The sequence below is a fragment of the Ursus maritimus genome, unplaced genomic scaffold, assembly GCF_017311325.1.
Source record: "Ursus maritimus isolate PB19 unplaced genomic scaffold, ASM1731132v1 scaffold_33, whole genome shotgun sequence".
Taxonomy (NCBI): Eukaryota; Metazoa; Chordata; class Mammalia; order Carnivora; family Ursidae; genus Ursus; species Ursus maritimus.
This window is the reverse complement of record NW_024425897.1, coordinates 21,726,977-21,742,991: the sequence shown is the minus strand read 5'-3', so window position 1 is coordinate 21,742,991 and position 16,015 is coordinate 21,726,977. Positions and strand designations below refer to the sequence as shown.

The following is a 16,015-nucleotide window of genomic DNA, read 5'->3' as shown; positions in this document are numbered from 1 at the left end:
AGCTGCTGCCCCTTAAGGCAGGGTGTGTGTGCTCTAGTTTCCTATACTCTCCACCATCCTGGATGGGGTGCCTTGCTCCCAGCTGGAGGCCAGCCTCCACGTAACTGACAAACTTTATATTTCATTACACCCAGCACTTAACCTGCCTCATGTAGAACATCTCCATTCCCAAACAGGAGCTGGGCTTCAGACTGTGAATTCAAGCTACTCCCTCCAGACAAACAGGGATAAATACAGTGAGAGCGCCCTGACCCTTCACCCACCAGGGTTCAAAAAAAAAAAAAAAAAAAAAAAAGCCTCAGAGCTAATCTCAGCCCAAACCCTAAGAAGATAAAGTACCTGTGACACATTAGGACCTGGCACTCACCAGTCTTTACAGGCACTTGTCTTCAGGTAATAGTTCTAGAAACTTCTCTAGAACCTGCTAGGATTTACCACTAGCCAGCTGCTTCTAGATGGGGCTAACCATGGGACAGGTAATACAGATATCTACCTGGGTGTGGGCCGAAGCCTTACGGCGGGTTGGTTATGCACGCTGTTGGCGGTGTGAGGAAATGACATGACCCACTGGTACTTGTATGAAAAACTATAGAGTGAGCTCTGTGGGAAGGTGATGGCAGGGGTGTTTGGGTCTGGAGAACTTGGCTGGAGCTACAAGGGTAGGAAGAAACACCCAAATTCTCCCCTGCCAACCATGTTAAGAGTATATTTCACTTATTTGAAGCCAGAATCAATCTCAAGTGCACAGTGTGTTAGGAATGCCTTTGGCCACAGGTGATGTGATACCCATACAAAAGAAGCTTGGACCCAAAGGTGAGTGAAATTCACGTGCACAGGTAAAAGCAAAACCTTTAAATTGCCTCATTATGTCCCAGACTGGCTAAGATGAAGTTGAGTTGAGCATGCATTCAAAAAAGAAATTAAAATTCTACTTGTAGAAAAGAAAGAAAGTTGCAGTTTTTATTTTAGCATGCTTACATTAGTGAGCTGTAGCATTTGTACCCATATAGATGTTAATTTAACACAGCTGGGGGGTTTCTTTCTCTCTCCTTTTTTTTTTTTCCAGATTGTTCAGATGGAAAAAAAAATTATAAACCAAAAACAGCTCTGCGCAAAGATACAGGAAGCCAATGACCCCCGGAAATTGCAGAAGCAGATCCACGTTCTGGAAACCCGTTTGAATCTCGTACGTAAGGGGCGTCTCTGCAGCTTTGCAAACAGCTCTGCCTTCCCTTGCTCAGAGTAGAGAATGATGTCTGTGGAGCCATTAGCAGAACCTACCCATCTTGTTGGTTGACTCAGGAGAAGGTGAACTAATGGTGTTCACACAAGCCAGGCAGCCTTTTAGACTTACCACCCACCCTGCTCCACCTGCTCTGTTCCACCCACTCAGCCCATTGTTACCCCAGGTGCCTTTCTCCTTCTTGTTCTCTGCACTTATGCACCATGCTGTTGCCCCCACCCCCTCTATCCCAATCCCCCACCCCTCCTGGGATGACTATTTTTAGTGCCTTGACTTAAAAACTCTCATTTTTAAGAAGCAGCTCAAATACTATCCTTCAGCAAGCAGAATTAGTGAGATCTTCTTCCCCCATTGCAATCTGCTCATGCCTCTATTAGACCTAGCGTTTTCTGGTTGTTGATATTGTCTCTAGGAAATATTGGGCATAGACATGCATAACTTGATAAAGAGAAAAGTGATGTTTCCTGATCACTTTCGCTTTATAGTGACTTTTGCATTAAGCAGGATTCTCTACATTGCAAACTGGCTTACACAAAAAGAGAGAATGAATTGGCCATAGAACTGAAAAATTCAGGGGCAAAAGTGGGGCCTTCAGGCATAGCTGGATCCAGGTGCTCCAAATATGTCTTGAGGACACTTTCTCTGTCCATCTCTCCTTTGGGTGGAGATGACTTCGTTCTTGGGCAGCCCCCAATGTGAACAAACACCAGCAGAAAAGGACCATCTCTTTTATCCTAAGAGTTCAATCACAAGTCCCAGGGAGGGTTCCCATTGGGTCTTGGGTCAAGTACCCATTCCTCAACCAATCACTGTGGTCAGAAGAATGGAATACATGGACTTGAGTCACATGACTATCCTTGGATCACTCCCCCATCCCCCAAGTCAAGAGAGGACAGCCTATCCAACAATGTGGACTGAGAGCTGAGAAGTGGTAAAAAGCAAAAAGAAAGGAGGAAAGAATGCTGAGCACGTACAACATGTTCCAGTCTGACTTGTGGAATTATAGTTCCCACAACATAAGCCAGGAGGGAGAGCAAGCAAATTGGAGGGAAGCCTGTCAGTGCTTCACTATACAAAGCTCTTAGCTTCCCCCAAACTCTGACCACGAGGCTTTAACCAGGCATGTTTGAAGTTAATTGGATCTGATCTCTGTCTTCCAAGTAACCTGGAAGTGGATGGAGGGCAGGGCAGTGTCTTTTTAATATCCATGCATAGTGATTTGCACCCATGCCTCAGAAGGCCTAGGATGTGTGTTAAAATGCAGATTCCTGGTTTTGAATCAGAATCTGTAATTCTCCATGTTCACTGGTTTTGAATTAGAACCTCTAAGTCTTAGACCCAGGCATCTGCACTATTAACAACTTCAGTGAAACTGAAGGTTCCCTTGATTTAGAATCATTAATGCCCAGCACAGTGTGAGGCTTGGAGTAGGTACTTAGCAAACATCTGTTGAATGAATGAATGAATGAATGAATGAATGAATGAATGATTTAATGATGACTTGTCTATAGAGGTCTCCTTTTTTGTAATAGATCTATTTGGAGTTTCTGTTTCTTCCTGAGTCAATTAAGCAGTTTATTTCTTTCTAGGAATTTGTCCATTTCATCTAACTTATCCTAATTTGTTGTTTTACAGTTGTTCTTAGTACATCGCCTTATAATTCGTTTTATTTCTGTAAGGTCTATAGTAATGTCCCCTTTCATTTCTGAGAGGAGTGCTCCCTTGCTTCTCAAACAGGTCCCCTTTTCCCTTCTTCCCTGACCGGGTCGGGCTGTGCCTTTTAGTAGATTAGGTAGCCATCGCTAAAGGTTATTTTTCAGGGTCCCAGAATACCCCATGACCCTAAAGCCTCTTCGACTTACTCAGTGGGGCCTGAGAGTCCTCCCATTTTTATCCCACAATCAGAGGATGGGTAGCACATCAACAGTCCTGGAGTACAATTCACACTAAAGTGCAAAGGACTGATAACCAATATCTTCTTAACAATACATGGAAGATACAGAAAGAATAAGAATGATTCTGTTCCTGGATTCCCTTCCCTTGTGTGGTGGCCACAGATGCATCCTACGGAGGAACCTAGGGCCAGGACTAGGGTGAGGCAAGTAAAGAGCCCAGGATGCAAAATTTAAGGAGGCACTCACTCTTAGGCTCATGGAAATGCAGGGCTGACACTGGGAGAGTGAGTACCTTCTTGAAGTTTGCATCCTGGGGGCCTACCTTGCCTTCCCCCTTCTCAGCCTTGCAGAAATCTAAAGTTTCTCAGAACATGCTTTGAAAACCTCTGATCAAATCTACTTTATATCCATTAGGAATATTTTCTGTCATTGTTTCTTTTCAGTGTCTATGGGAACACTTTGCATTAAAAAAGTTTTTTTTATTAAGATACATTTATTAAGATGTGCAGAAAAGTGGAGGGAATAAAATAATGAACACCCACGTACCTATCACTTAGATTTAATAATTGGTAACATTTTACTATATTTGTTTCACCCTTCTTTCCCCTGAAGTATTTTAAGGTAAATTACAGAGATCATGATATTTCACCCCTAAATACTTCTATTTGCATCTCTAAAGATCAAATGTTTTCTTTCATAGCCACGAAACCATATCACACCTTAAAAATTAATACTTTTTCCTGAATATTGCCCACATTAAAATTTCTCTGGCTAGCCCCAAAATGTCTTTTAAAGTTGGAGCCAGTCAAGTTTCACCTGCTCGTTAGGTCTCTTAAATTTCTTTAGTCGACAGCAGTGGTTCTCAAGCAGAGATGATTTTGCCCCCAAAGGGACATTGTCTCCAAAAAGAGACACTTTTTGTTGTCACAGCTGGGTTGGGAGCTGTGTTGTTGGCATTCAGTGGGTAGAGAGCAGAGATTGCTTCTTTAACACCCCAAAGCACAGGATAACTCCCCCCCACAAAGAATCACCAGTCCAAAACAGTGCTCTACAACTTTTCCCAGCCATCAGCCTGTTGAAGAGTCTGGGTCAGCTGTGCTATAGAGAGTTCTACCTTCTGGGCTTGGCTGATTGTTTCCTCATGGTGTCATTTACTTTTTCCTGTATCCCCTGCCATTGCTAAAAACTGGAAGTTAGGTATAAAAGTAGTGGAGAAATTTAAAATCCAGGGGTTGGTGGGGGGAAAGAACCTTGCCCAAGACCACTTAGCCATTTGGTGGCCAACTCAAGCCTCTCACCCAGCTCTCCAGCCGCTGTGCTGTGGACCTGCGGTGGAAGGTGGGGGAGACCTTCCCACCCTCTGGCTGCCTTCTGGAAGCCTGTCTCGTGCCCCAGCAGTGAGCTCAGTTTTGAAGCACAGCCCTGCCCACAGGTCACCGTGCACTTCGACAAGATGCTGACCACCAATGCTAAGCTCCGGAAGGAGATTGAGGACCTACGGTACGAGAAGGCCGCTTACGACAACGTGTACCAGCAACTCCAACGACGCCTGTTGATGCAGAAGAAAACCATGAACGTGGCCATCGAGCAGTCTGCCCAGGCTTACGAGCAGAGGTGGGCTGGGGGGAGACCCTAGGGGCAGAGACATCTCTTGGGCCCCTGCTGAGCACCCCTGCCCCCGGGCTTATGTATTGAGGGATCTTAAATCATCATCATAACTCTGAGCACTGACTGTGTGCCAGGCATGATGCTAGGTGCTCTGGGTATTATTTCAACCCTCACAACTGCCCCAGGGTTTATATCCCTATTTTGTAACAGACCAGGATACGAAGGCTTAGAGCTGCCGAAATACTTAACCTGAGAGCTAGGTAAACGGTGGATGTGGTGGGGCTGAGATTCAAACCTCTCTGCTGTGCCATCTCCTCCGGGTGCCCCTGCCTCTAGTCCTGGGGTGTCTTAGTCTGGGTTATCTCCTGGCCTCACGCTCGTAGGGGCAAGAGGCATATAGTTGGGCTGTGAGGAGCCCCGGGTTTGGAGTTGGAGAGATCTGGGTTTGAATCCTGGTTCCATCACTACTATGTTATTGTAGGACTGCTTTGGAGATTTGTGAGGATTAAATAGTATATGTATATAAGGACCGGTGGGGCCACAGTAGTTCACGAGTGCTGATAATGATGAGGTGGTGGCGGCGGTGCTGATGGTGGTCGTGGTGGTGGTTGTGGTGGTGGTGAGGATGATGACAGAACAGTCATTTCTTGGGGATGGTCTAGGGCTGGGAGCTTCCATCATTCAGGTAAGGAGGGCTGTTCCTCCGCTCCCCGAGCCTCCATGAGTAAAACAGGTGATGGTCACTGGCAGCAAGTCCCTCTGGTCTGGGAGGGAGAGGGGAGGACAAGGGAAGAGCCTCCGACACTCAGACCCTGCACTGCCTCGCTCAGGCTGGAAGCCATGGCTCGGATGGCTGCCATGAAGGACCGCCAGCAGAAGGACATTTCTCAGTACAACCTGGAGATCCGAGAGCTGGAGCGTGTCTATGCCCATGAGACCAAGCTCAAGTCCTTCTTGCTTGTCAAGCTGAATGACCGTCTGGAGTTCGAGGAGCAGGCCAAAAAGGAAGAAGGTACACTCTCCAGGCATTCTTTCTCCCTCTCAAGTGAGGGGACCCAAGTCCTTCTGGAGTAGGGTTGCCAAATTTAGTGAATAACATTGCAAAATGTCTAGTTAAATTTAAATTTTAGACAAACAGTGAATAAATTTTTATAATGAAATAAAAAGTTATTTGTTGGTTATCTACAATGAGGTCATAATTATACGTGAAAAAAATGTATGGTTTGTCTGAAATTCAAATTTACCTGGGTGTCCTGTATTTTATCCGTCAACCCTAACCCCCAGGCTGTGTCCTTACTCTGAGGTTCTCCTTCCGCTGTTTGGGGAAGGAGACTTGGTTGTGGGGTTTGGTGATCTGCTAGGAGGGTTCACAAGACTCACCGTGTAGTCACGTGCATGGCTATAGGCAGTAGGGACCCAAAGCACAAGCAAGCAAAGAGGAAAGGCACATGGGGCACAGTCTGGAGGAAACCAGACACAAGCTTCCAGAGTCTTCCCCCAGGGCAGTCACACAGGACACGCTTAATTCCCCCAGCATCTCCCTGTGACGTGTATGAAGAGTTGTCTACTAGGGGAGCTCATTAGAGCCTCGGTGCCGAAGATCTCATTGGGGTCTGGTCACATAGGTGTCCTCTCCCTTGCGTACCCCAGTCCCAGCCTCCCAGAAGGAGAGCAGGTGTTCAGCATGAACCACACACACACCATCTGCACAGCCTAGGCACAGTGAGCACTCCTAGCATTTAGGGCAAGTCTGATATCCGTGTAGGGCACTGTTTACCATTTAGGTGCCCAGGTATGGCCACAGGCCACCCTTGCAAGAAGAGCCCTTTCTGAGGAGAACAGTCTCAGGACTGTTATTTTTACTCTCTTCTGAACAGTGAAAAATCTGAGCTCTTCGGAGAGGCCCCCCCATCCTGCCTGGGGGTCAGCATTTGTGCTTTGTTCTTTGGGCATCTCTGTCTCCTCCTGCCTTTTCATCTGGGACTGTGTTGCAAGAAGTGTGTTTCTGAGAAACCCCACCTCTCACTCTCTAAAATGACAACATGTAAAGGAGTCACATGGCCAGACGTGCCTAGGAAGATCTAGAAAGATCTTTGTGATGGCCACTTGGAGGCTAAATCAGAGACAAGACTGAGATTAGGAAAGGTGGGGCTGTGGCAGGCATCAGGCTGGAGAGAACAAAGCTTGGAGAACTTTCTTGGTTCTAATTCCTTGAATTTGCCAAGGTCTGAGCCTGCCAGCAGGATTCTCTTGACCTTCACTCTGCTCAAATGTCACCTCCTTGGAGAGGCCTTCCCTGGCCACCCAGCTCCCCCATCACAGCACCTCATGCTGCTCCTCTGTGACCTGAGTCACAGTGTGGTGATGTATTTCTTCTGTTTACACGGGTATCAGCTTTTCATTTCTCCTTTTGTCTGATTCCTCCACTAAACGCTCCACGGGGCAGGAATTTTGTGTCTGCAGAGCCCAGCACAGTGTCTGGCACACAGTAGATACTCAATTAAATATCTGTGAAGTGACTAAGGAGTAAAGCGCTTGCCCCCTCTCCTGGAAAAGTCTAGCCTCCTCCCCAGGGCACAATGACAACCTTACGGAGCACGTCTCCCTGCCCGGCACTGCTCTGAGCAGCTTCCTTCCAGATTCACGGTTGCTGCTTTTCCTTTCTAGCTCTCAAGGCGAAGAAGCACCGGAAGAAGAGCAAGGGTGAGAGTTTCGAGAGCTATGAGGTGGCCCACCTCCGGCTGCTGAAGCTGACCAAGGACGGGAACCTAAATCAGCTCATCGAGGACTTTCTGGCCAAGGAGGAGAAGAACTTTGCTCGGTTCACGTATGTCACGGAGCTCAACAATGACATGGAGATGATGCACAAGAAGACCCAGAGAATCCAGGTTGGGGCAGCTCCTCTTTCCTAGTTCTGGGACCCTCACACCCTCACCGCAGGCTTTCTCAAAGTGGGTTCCTCGAAACACTCTTTGAGATGCTCTATAAAGAGGGCCTCGAGGTCTCATCGGTTTGGGAAATACTATATTCCTCCAGGGATCCCCCCTACATTTTAACCTTTCTGGAACTGGTATTTGTTTTCCAATTGACACAAACACATAATGTGGTCCTGCCCCCACACCCCCAAAAGTGACATTTATAATCCATGGTATGTTCTGTAATCCAGGGTTCAGTGAACTATAGCCATGGCTGGAGACAGCCTGTGGTTGGCTTTTGCATAGGCCATGAGCTAAGAATGGTTTTTACATTCTTAAAGGGTTAAAAGGGGGAAAAAAAAGAGGATATACACAAGAGAGATCATATGTGGCCTGCAATGCCTAAAATTATCTACTATCTGGCCTTTTGCCTTAAGAACTTGCTGACCCCTGTTAATTAATAGCTTCACAGAATTGAGGAGAGATGGTTAATCCATCTTGAAGAGAACTGATTTACTCGAGCATAATAAAGGCTCTGACAAGTCCTGCAGTAAAGAAACCGATTTACCTTTGTTGAGCCCATAATTTCCTAAACTTAATTGACTCCTTGGGCAACTCACTCCCCAGGACACACATAAACAGCCTTTGGAACTGTCTGACTAGCATAGAATCTAAAATCCTTAGTGTGACACTCTAGCCCCTTCAAAATTTGGCTTCAACCGGCCAGTTTCAGCTCCCCTCATGACCCCAAAGGCACCTTCCACAGCCTCCAGTCTTAGCTGTCCTGTGCATTTCCCTCCTCTGAAGCTTTCCTCGTGCCATTTTCTCCCCCATGTCCTGCTTTTCATCTGATGAAATACTGCTCATTAGTCCTGACCCTGCACAAATGTCACCACCACTGCGAATTCATTTCTCCTCCCTTTGAGGTCCTTGTGCTGTTCATATGCTGAAGGGAGCCACTTCCTTTTGCAATGTCACTGTTTCCTGAATATGGAGCAGGTGTACTGGCCAAGTGCGAATAGCTAGTAGCCCGAATATAGGTGAAAATAGTTTAATTTATCACTGATGAGTTAATTTTTATGAGGATTAGGACAAATGTAGCTTGCAAACTTGTGATTTAATGGTTATTATTATTTGGGGTGATAAGTAGTAACAACAGTAAAGAAATAATGATAAACAAAATGAACACAATTTGGCTGATTGAAAGAAAACTATTAGTAGACAATAATAGATAGTGATAGGTAATAATCATACAGGTGGCGCTCAAACATGACGGGGATGAAGGTGGTGGTATCAGGGTGGTCATGGGAAACAGATGGCATGCAGGTGGGCCCTTCAAAATTTGGCTTTAAGGTGGGTTTTTTAAAAAGGGACTATTTATAAAGGTTTAAGGACATTACAAGGGGAAAGTGCAGGACCAGCAAGAGAGGGTTCCAGAACAGGTGAGAGGAAGGAGCTGTTTCTGGAATCAGGAATGAGGTGTGTGGTGGAAGGTGTCTCTTTGTGTCTCCTGGAGGGATTATGGCTAAGCTAGTGACCTGCCAAGGTCAGGGCGTAGGGAGGGCAAGTACCCCCAGCTTCTTTCCATCCACTAATCTCTGGCTGGTGCCTCCCGCTGGCTGGGTCCAACCCAAGCCAGGGGACAAGGGAGCCCAGAGCCATAGCCCCTGGGGTCTGTGGCAGAGGGTGGGGAAGAGGCAGGTGGATTTGGGGAAAAATGGAGCATGTTCAGCTCAGGGTGTGTAGAGAGGGTAGGGGTGGGGGAGATGAGCTTGAACGGCCCTCTGTCTCCCTTCTGGAAGGTGATCTTCCAGGGGACAGGAATAATCATGGATTCCCTCTGCTTTCTGGATGCCTAGGATGGCCCTGCACCCAGTGGGAGGAACCAGGAAATGGCTCAAAAACAGTAAATGACCTTGACCTTGCCATTCACTATGAGGATAGTGTCCTTTTCTCCTTCAGCCACACAGACTGTCTCTGTCAGGACCAGTGTGTCTGATGACAGGTGGCCACTCCTGCCCTGTCCGGGCCTCACTCTCCACATCTGTAGAATGACAGACTTGGACTAGAGCAGTACTTTCCAAACTTTTGTACAAAAATAATAATAATAATAATAATAATAATAATAATAATAATAATAAAGCTGCAAAAATTTTCATTTAAAGCCAGGTTGTGAGGAAACACGGTATAGAAAACAGGTAAAATGGAGCAGTTTTGGATGAAGGGGGTGGGTTGGGGGAGGGGTGGCTGGAGGGGTTGCCTGGACCCTTACAGTCTTGTCTTCTTCTGGCACCTCTGCTCGAACTAGCGTTCAGGTAAGAAAAATATATAAATCCGAAACAATGAGGATTCTAACAACTGATGTCACCCCTTCCGGAGAGAGAGCCGGGTTAGAGGTCATAACTGGTTGAATCCTGCTCTCATTCTTCTTCCGCTTGGTATCCCCTACCCCGCAAATTTAAAAATTATTAGTTGCCAACATTTAAAAATCAGGATATTCCACATGAAAACCTGGATTTCAGGTTTCTTTTGGAAAATCCGATCTGACAGCTCCGGCCCCACAGCCCCCCACTCGAAGCTGAAGGCTGCTGGCTCACATCCACACCAGCTGGGTGCGATGTGCTCCTGTGTCCCAGGCCCGCTGGACCCGGAGAGCCTTTAAAGCTTCTGCCTCCGGCGTAGGCGCTTCACCACTGCCCTCAGGTGGCCACCTGCAGTATTGCACGGAAAGTCTTCGGGCGCTGAGATCTGAAGGATGGAAGGATGAATGATAGTCCATTTGGGACCTGGGAAGTGGGCAGGATCCTGATTCTCATTTTCTAGGAGATAGTACCTTACTAGTCCCAGTGGGATGACAGAGACATACCATAGCAGAGGGATGTGAGGACGTTAGTCGGAAACTGACCCAATCAAGAAATGGTTACTAAACAAAATTGACCTTGATCTTTCCCATTCACCAAGATGTTACCCCCTCCATAGGCTACACAGCCTGTCTCTGGCCTTAACACAAGTGTGTCTGATGAAGAATAGGCAAGTCCATGATCTCCCTGGGCTTCAGGCTTCCTATTTGTAGAATGATGTTTGGATAGAACAGTAGCTTCTGAGCTTTTCTTTGAAGTTACAGAACTGTGTGCCTTTTGGAACTTAATAGAGCTGCTACTACCTGCTGAATAATTCCTGAAAACACTCATTTCTAATGAAAATGCTTAATGTTTTAAAAATCTTATAAGGGGGCGCCTGGGTGGCACAGCGGTTAAGCGTCTGCCTTTGGCTCAGGGCGTGATCCCGGCGTTGTGGGATCGAGCCCCACGTCAGGCTCCTCTGCTATGAGCCTGCTTCTTCCTCTCCCACTCCCCCTGCTTGTGTTCCCTCTCTCGCTGGCTGTCTCTATCTCTGTCAAATAAATAAATAAAATCTTAAAAAAAAAATTAAAAAAAATCTTATAAGAAAAAGATATGCTTATTATAGAAAATTTGGAAACTAAGGATTGAATTTTTTAAATCATCCATTATCCCATTCTGTAGAGATAATCATTATTGATATTTTGATCTATTTCCTTCTGACTTCTTTTTTTTGGGGGGTGATGCTTTTAAAACTTAACATAGTGATTATCATATAGTATATAGAGAGTTACGTATTCTTTTTTAAAGATTTTATTTGAGAGAGTGAGAGAAAGAGAGCACAAACCAGGGGGGAGAGGCAGAGGGAGAGAGAGAAGCAGGCTCCCTGCCGAGCAGGGAGCCCAGTGCGGGGCTCAGTCCCGGGACTCTGGGATCATGACCTGAGCCGAAGGCAGACGCTTAACCAACTGATCCACCCAGGTGCCCCAAGAGTTACATATTCTAATTGCAAAAAATGTTCTTTTGGTTTTGTTTATCCAGCAAGTATTTATTGAGCACCTACTATGTGCCAGGCAATATTCTAGACACTGATTATGGCACAGTGAACAAAATGACAAAAAGTTCTGCCCTCATGGAACTTCTGTTCTGGTAGAGAGAAACAATAAACAGCAAGCCTAATAATAAATTATAGCATATATTAGAAAGTAAGAAGTGGATATAAAGATAAAGTACAGCAGGTAAGGAGGGGTTCTGGAGCCAAGCGAGGGCACAGGAAGTTGAGAAGTTAAGATTTGAGCAGAGTTGTAGGTGAGGGAATAAGCTATCCAGATCTCTGGGGGAGGAATGTTCCAGGCAGAAGAAACAGCAAGTGCAAATGTCCTGAGGCAGGAAAGGTGACCATTTATAGTACTGGGATCATTCTAGACTGTTCATGCTGTTTTGAAACTTTTTTCCCCTGAAATTCATCAGAGATACCTCCCAACATCTTCAATGTTCTTTTTAGTGGCTTCTGGAGACTCTGGATGCTCTGTAGGAGAATCATAAGCTACTTCTTAAAAATGCAGATTCCCCAAGTTCTATCCCATACCTACAAACCTAGATTCTCTGAGAATCTGCTAATAATCTGCATTTTTAACCGTATTTTTATTTGAGACCCATTTCCCTCATGACATGAATGTACCATCATTGATTTAACTGATCTACTATCAGTAGACATTTAGCTTGTCTCTAACTGGGGGCGATTATAAGTAATAACATGACAGCTTTGAGCAGCCACTTTGCCCACATGTCCTACTATTTCCATGGGACAGATTCCTAGAGATGAAATTACTCAAAAGGTAGCAGTGTTCTAGCCCGGGTTCTCGAATCTGGTCCCTGGATCAACAGTCGCAGCAACTCCTGGGAACTTTTAAGAAATGCACATTCTTGGGCCCCACCCAGACCTACTGGCCCAGAACCTCTGGGAGAGGGGCCCAGCAGTCTGTGTTTTCCAAACCTCCAGATGATTCTGATTCATGCTAGAGTTTGATAACCCCTGCTCTGGACTTGACTTACATCCATTATAGTAGCACTAGCCACGTGTGGCTATTGAAGTTTAAATTCATTTAAATTAAGTAAATTTAAAAATTAGCTCCTCAGTGGCACTAGCCACACTTCAAGGGCTCAGTACTTACGAGTGGCTTGTGGCCGCAGGACTGGGTGGTGCTGAGAGAACACGGCCACCATTACAGTTCTATTGACTGTGCTGTTCTAGACAATTCTCCAAAAAGGATGAACCACCCACCCACCCATGCCCTCATCCTCCTTTTAATTAAGAAACATTAGGGGCACCTGGGTGGCACAGTCGGTTAAGCGTCTGGCTCTTGATTTCGGCTCAGGTCGTGAACTCAGGGTCCTGGGATTGAGACCCGCATCACGATGGACTCTGCACTCGGGGGAGTCTGCTTGAGATTCTCTCTCTCTCTCTCCCTCTTTATAAAATAAAAATAAATAAATCTTAAAAAGAAAAAAAGAAACATCAGAAAGAACCTCTGTGGGCGTAAGAGGGGCCCAGGGGTTTGGAGGCTCCGCAAAACAGGTAATTTAAATCCTCATCTCTCCTCGAGGTACAGGCTTAGTTTTAGACGTGGTGTGGAGGGGAGCACCCACTATACCTTATGGTCTGGTTCTCTCCTGAGCAGGATGAGATCATCTTCTTGCGATCCCAGCAGAAATCATCCCATGATGACAACCGCTCCGTCCTGAGAGAGATGGAGGTAAGACCAGGGTGGGGAGGAGGGACGTGGGAGTCTCTGTTGTTTGTCTGTCTGTCAGGTAGTCTGTGTGGTGGTTCCCAGGAGGAATACGATATTTGCACTACGAGACTCTACCGGCCTGGCTCGTGTCTTGACATGTCCTGAGCCTTTGTCTCCGGCTGCCGCCTCTACAGATATTGCTGCAGAATTTTGTCCCTATAGTCTCTTTGTCTGTTTTAAAGATTCCCTGACTTCAGGATGCCTAGCCCAGGCACTTGTGCCTATAATTTCATCCTGGACTGGCAAATCCCAGACAGACCTCTGCCTTGGTATTTTTTTCTTTCCCCTTTGTCCTGGCTGTGGTCTGCTCTCAATCAATGACAGTTATTATGAACATTTCTTGAGCAATTACTACATACCAGACACTAAGCTAAGTGCTTTGCTAGTACTATCTCATTTAATCCTCATAACAGCCCTATGAGGTAGGTGCTATGATCTCTACATTATACAGATGAGAAAACTGAGGTTCAGAGGGGTAAAGTCACTTGACCAACGTCATGGAGCTGGGATACCGGATAAGAGCTTTTGCATTGTATTTAGATGCTAATCACAGGAACTAAAGTAACAACAGCCTAAGCAAGGTAGAATTATTTACTCTGTTAAGAAATAAGTTTGGAGATAGGTCCTTCAGGGCTGGTCATGATGTCATCAGTGACCGAGGCTCCTCCTGGTTGACATCTTTAGTGTGTGGCTTACATTCCCAAGGATGCCTCATGGTTGTATTGTCACCGCCAATGATCCAGCCATCACATATATGTTCCAGGCAGGAAGAAAGTGGGGAAGGCAAAACAAAACAAAACAAAACAAAACAAAAACAAAGAACTTTGCTGACTGATAGGCAGCTTAAAAGTTTCTTTCCGTGAAGACTCAGCCAATGCCTTCTGTGTTTACATCTCACTGGCCATCTCGACTGCAGGGGAGGATTGGAAATAGAACTTCAGCTGGGCACATTGCCACCCCAAATACAATAAGGAGCTTGTTATTAAGGTGTAAGGGGAGTATGGAGAGCTAACGTCTGACAAAGATATGAACCCAGAGAGTGTGACCGCACAGCCCTGCTCTAATCCAGTAGTTCCCAGCGCAGGCTCCTGGGTCATTTTCCTTTCCTTCTCTGTGACGTATTTTGTTCTTTGTTGGCATGCACCTGGTTACAGGGATGGCAGTGCCATTCTCTGATGGGCCACTCGGGGGCAGCAAAGCACAAGGCACCCATTTTGCAGCCCTGGCTCAGAGAGGCCACTCCCAGGAACCTAGATACAGGGCATCAAACTTCCAGGCAGGGCCCAAGTCCAGGGAGACCCTCCTCAAGCTGAGCACGTGCTTGGGGTCCCATGTCCTTGGTTCAGGGCCACCCAGTGTCCAGCTGCTTCCTTGGGGTTGGAACTGGTGCTATTCTGCAATCAGGCTCTGGGAACAAATGCTTGGGTATAACTCTCAGAAAAGAGTTCCTAGCTGTGCGACTTTGAGAAAGTGATTTCACCTCTCTGAGCCTCTGTTTTCTCACCTGTAAAATGGGAATAATGATCATCCTCACTGCAGTGGGCTGCGAAGTTTGCATCAAGTCATGCGAGTACACGCTAGGCACGCTGCACGGCAGAGAATTCTGAACGTAGCTATCATTGTGGTTGTCCTGTTAATCAGTGAAACCTCAAAACCACCATCACCTTGGTCCTAAATAATTGCTCAAGAAATAAAGGCCAGGTCAGGGGCTTAGACCACTCAGTAGAAGGAAGCTAAACCCAAGTTCTCTTTTCTTCTCTGACCTCAGTATTCCTCATCTGGAAACTGTGAAGAGGTGTTGAGGTGCCGTGTGTGAGGTGCTGTACCATCACATCAGGCTGTTCATTTAACCATGGGATCCCTTAATGCACCTTCAGAATGAGAGGGCAGCTCTCGCTGTCACCGGAGGACACGCAGCCCCAGGAACTGGGGACAGAGGAGACTGCCTGGTGTGGTGGTTGAGTGACAGTTCAGATCCTGGCTTCCCTCTCCTGTCTGTGTGCTTTGGAGCCTCCGTTTCCTTACTTGGAAAATGGGGGGTGCGGATAGGACTGACCCTTTGGGACTGTTATTTGGGATGATGCATATGGAGCCACAGGGAATGGGGCAGTCTTCACAGGGCCCAGTTCACCTCAGCAAGCCGAGAACTCAGAGGAAGAGACAGGAAGTGACCAGAAGCTCTCGCCCCAGAGCAGGGATTCTCAGCCCCGGGCTGCAAATCATATTCACGTCGGAGGCTTTAAAATTCCTGAGCCCAGGCTGCACCCCAGACCAAAGCATCGGAATCTCTGAGGCTGGGGTCGGGGCAGCAGGTGTTTTGAAGCTCCCAGGTGATACCAATGGGAACGAAGGTTGCGATCCGACGGACTTGCAGGGTTTCTCAAACTTTACCGTGCCTCGGAGTCGCTGGAGGTTCGTTAAAACACACGTTGCCAGATGAGCCCAAGAATTTTCATTTCTAACAAGTTCCCTGGGAGAGCAGATGCTCCTGGTCCTGGGACCCCACTTTGAGAACTCCTGGGCTAGCGCGATGTGTTTTTAAACTGCAGTGGTGAAATCAGTTTGTTGGCTCAAACCAACATTTAAAAGTAGTGAAACAGAACAGAAAATATTAAAACACACAATGAGAGAGTATTGATTTTTGAAACTTTCACTTCATTTGATTAGATAATACATATAAGCACACACCCATATGCACACGTATGTATGTATGTACGTA

The 16,015-nt window shown here is 46.5% G+C and overlaps 1 protein-coding gene across 1 annotated transcript in view; it reads left to right on the top strand.

Moving 5' to 3' along the window:
* The window catches only part of CCDC63 (coiled-coil domain containing 63), a 34,509-nt gene that overhangs the window by 12,421 nt on the left and 6,073 nt on the right, over positions 1-16,015 (top strand). The window contains exons 4-8 of the mRNA XM_008688988.1: positions 1,067-1,186; positions 4,571-4,752; positions 5,577-5,758; positions 7,414-7,634; positions 13,183-13,257. Coding sequence (XP_008687210.1) covers positions 1,067-1,186; positions 4,571-4,752; positions 5,577-5,758; positions 7,414-7,634; positions 13,183-13,257 — 780 coding nt within the window. The remainder of the gene's footprint in view (positions 1-1,066; positions 1,187-4,570; positions 4,753-5,576; positions 5,759-7,413; positions 7,635-13,182; positions 13,258-16,015) is intronic.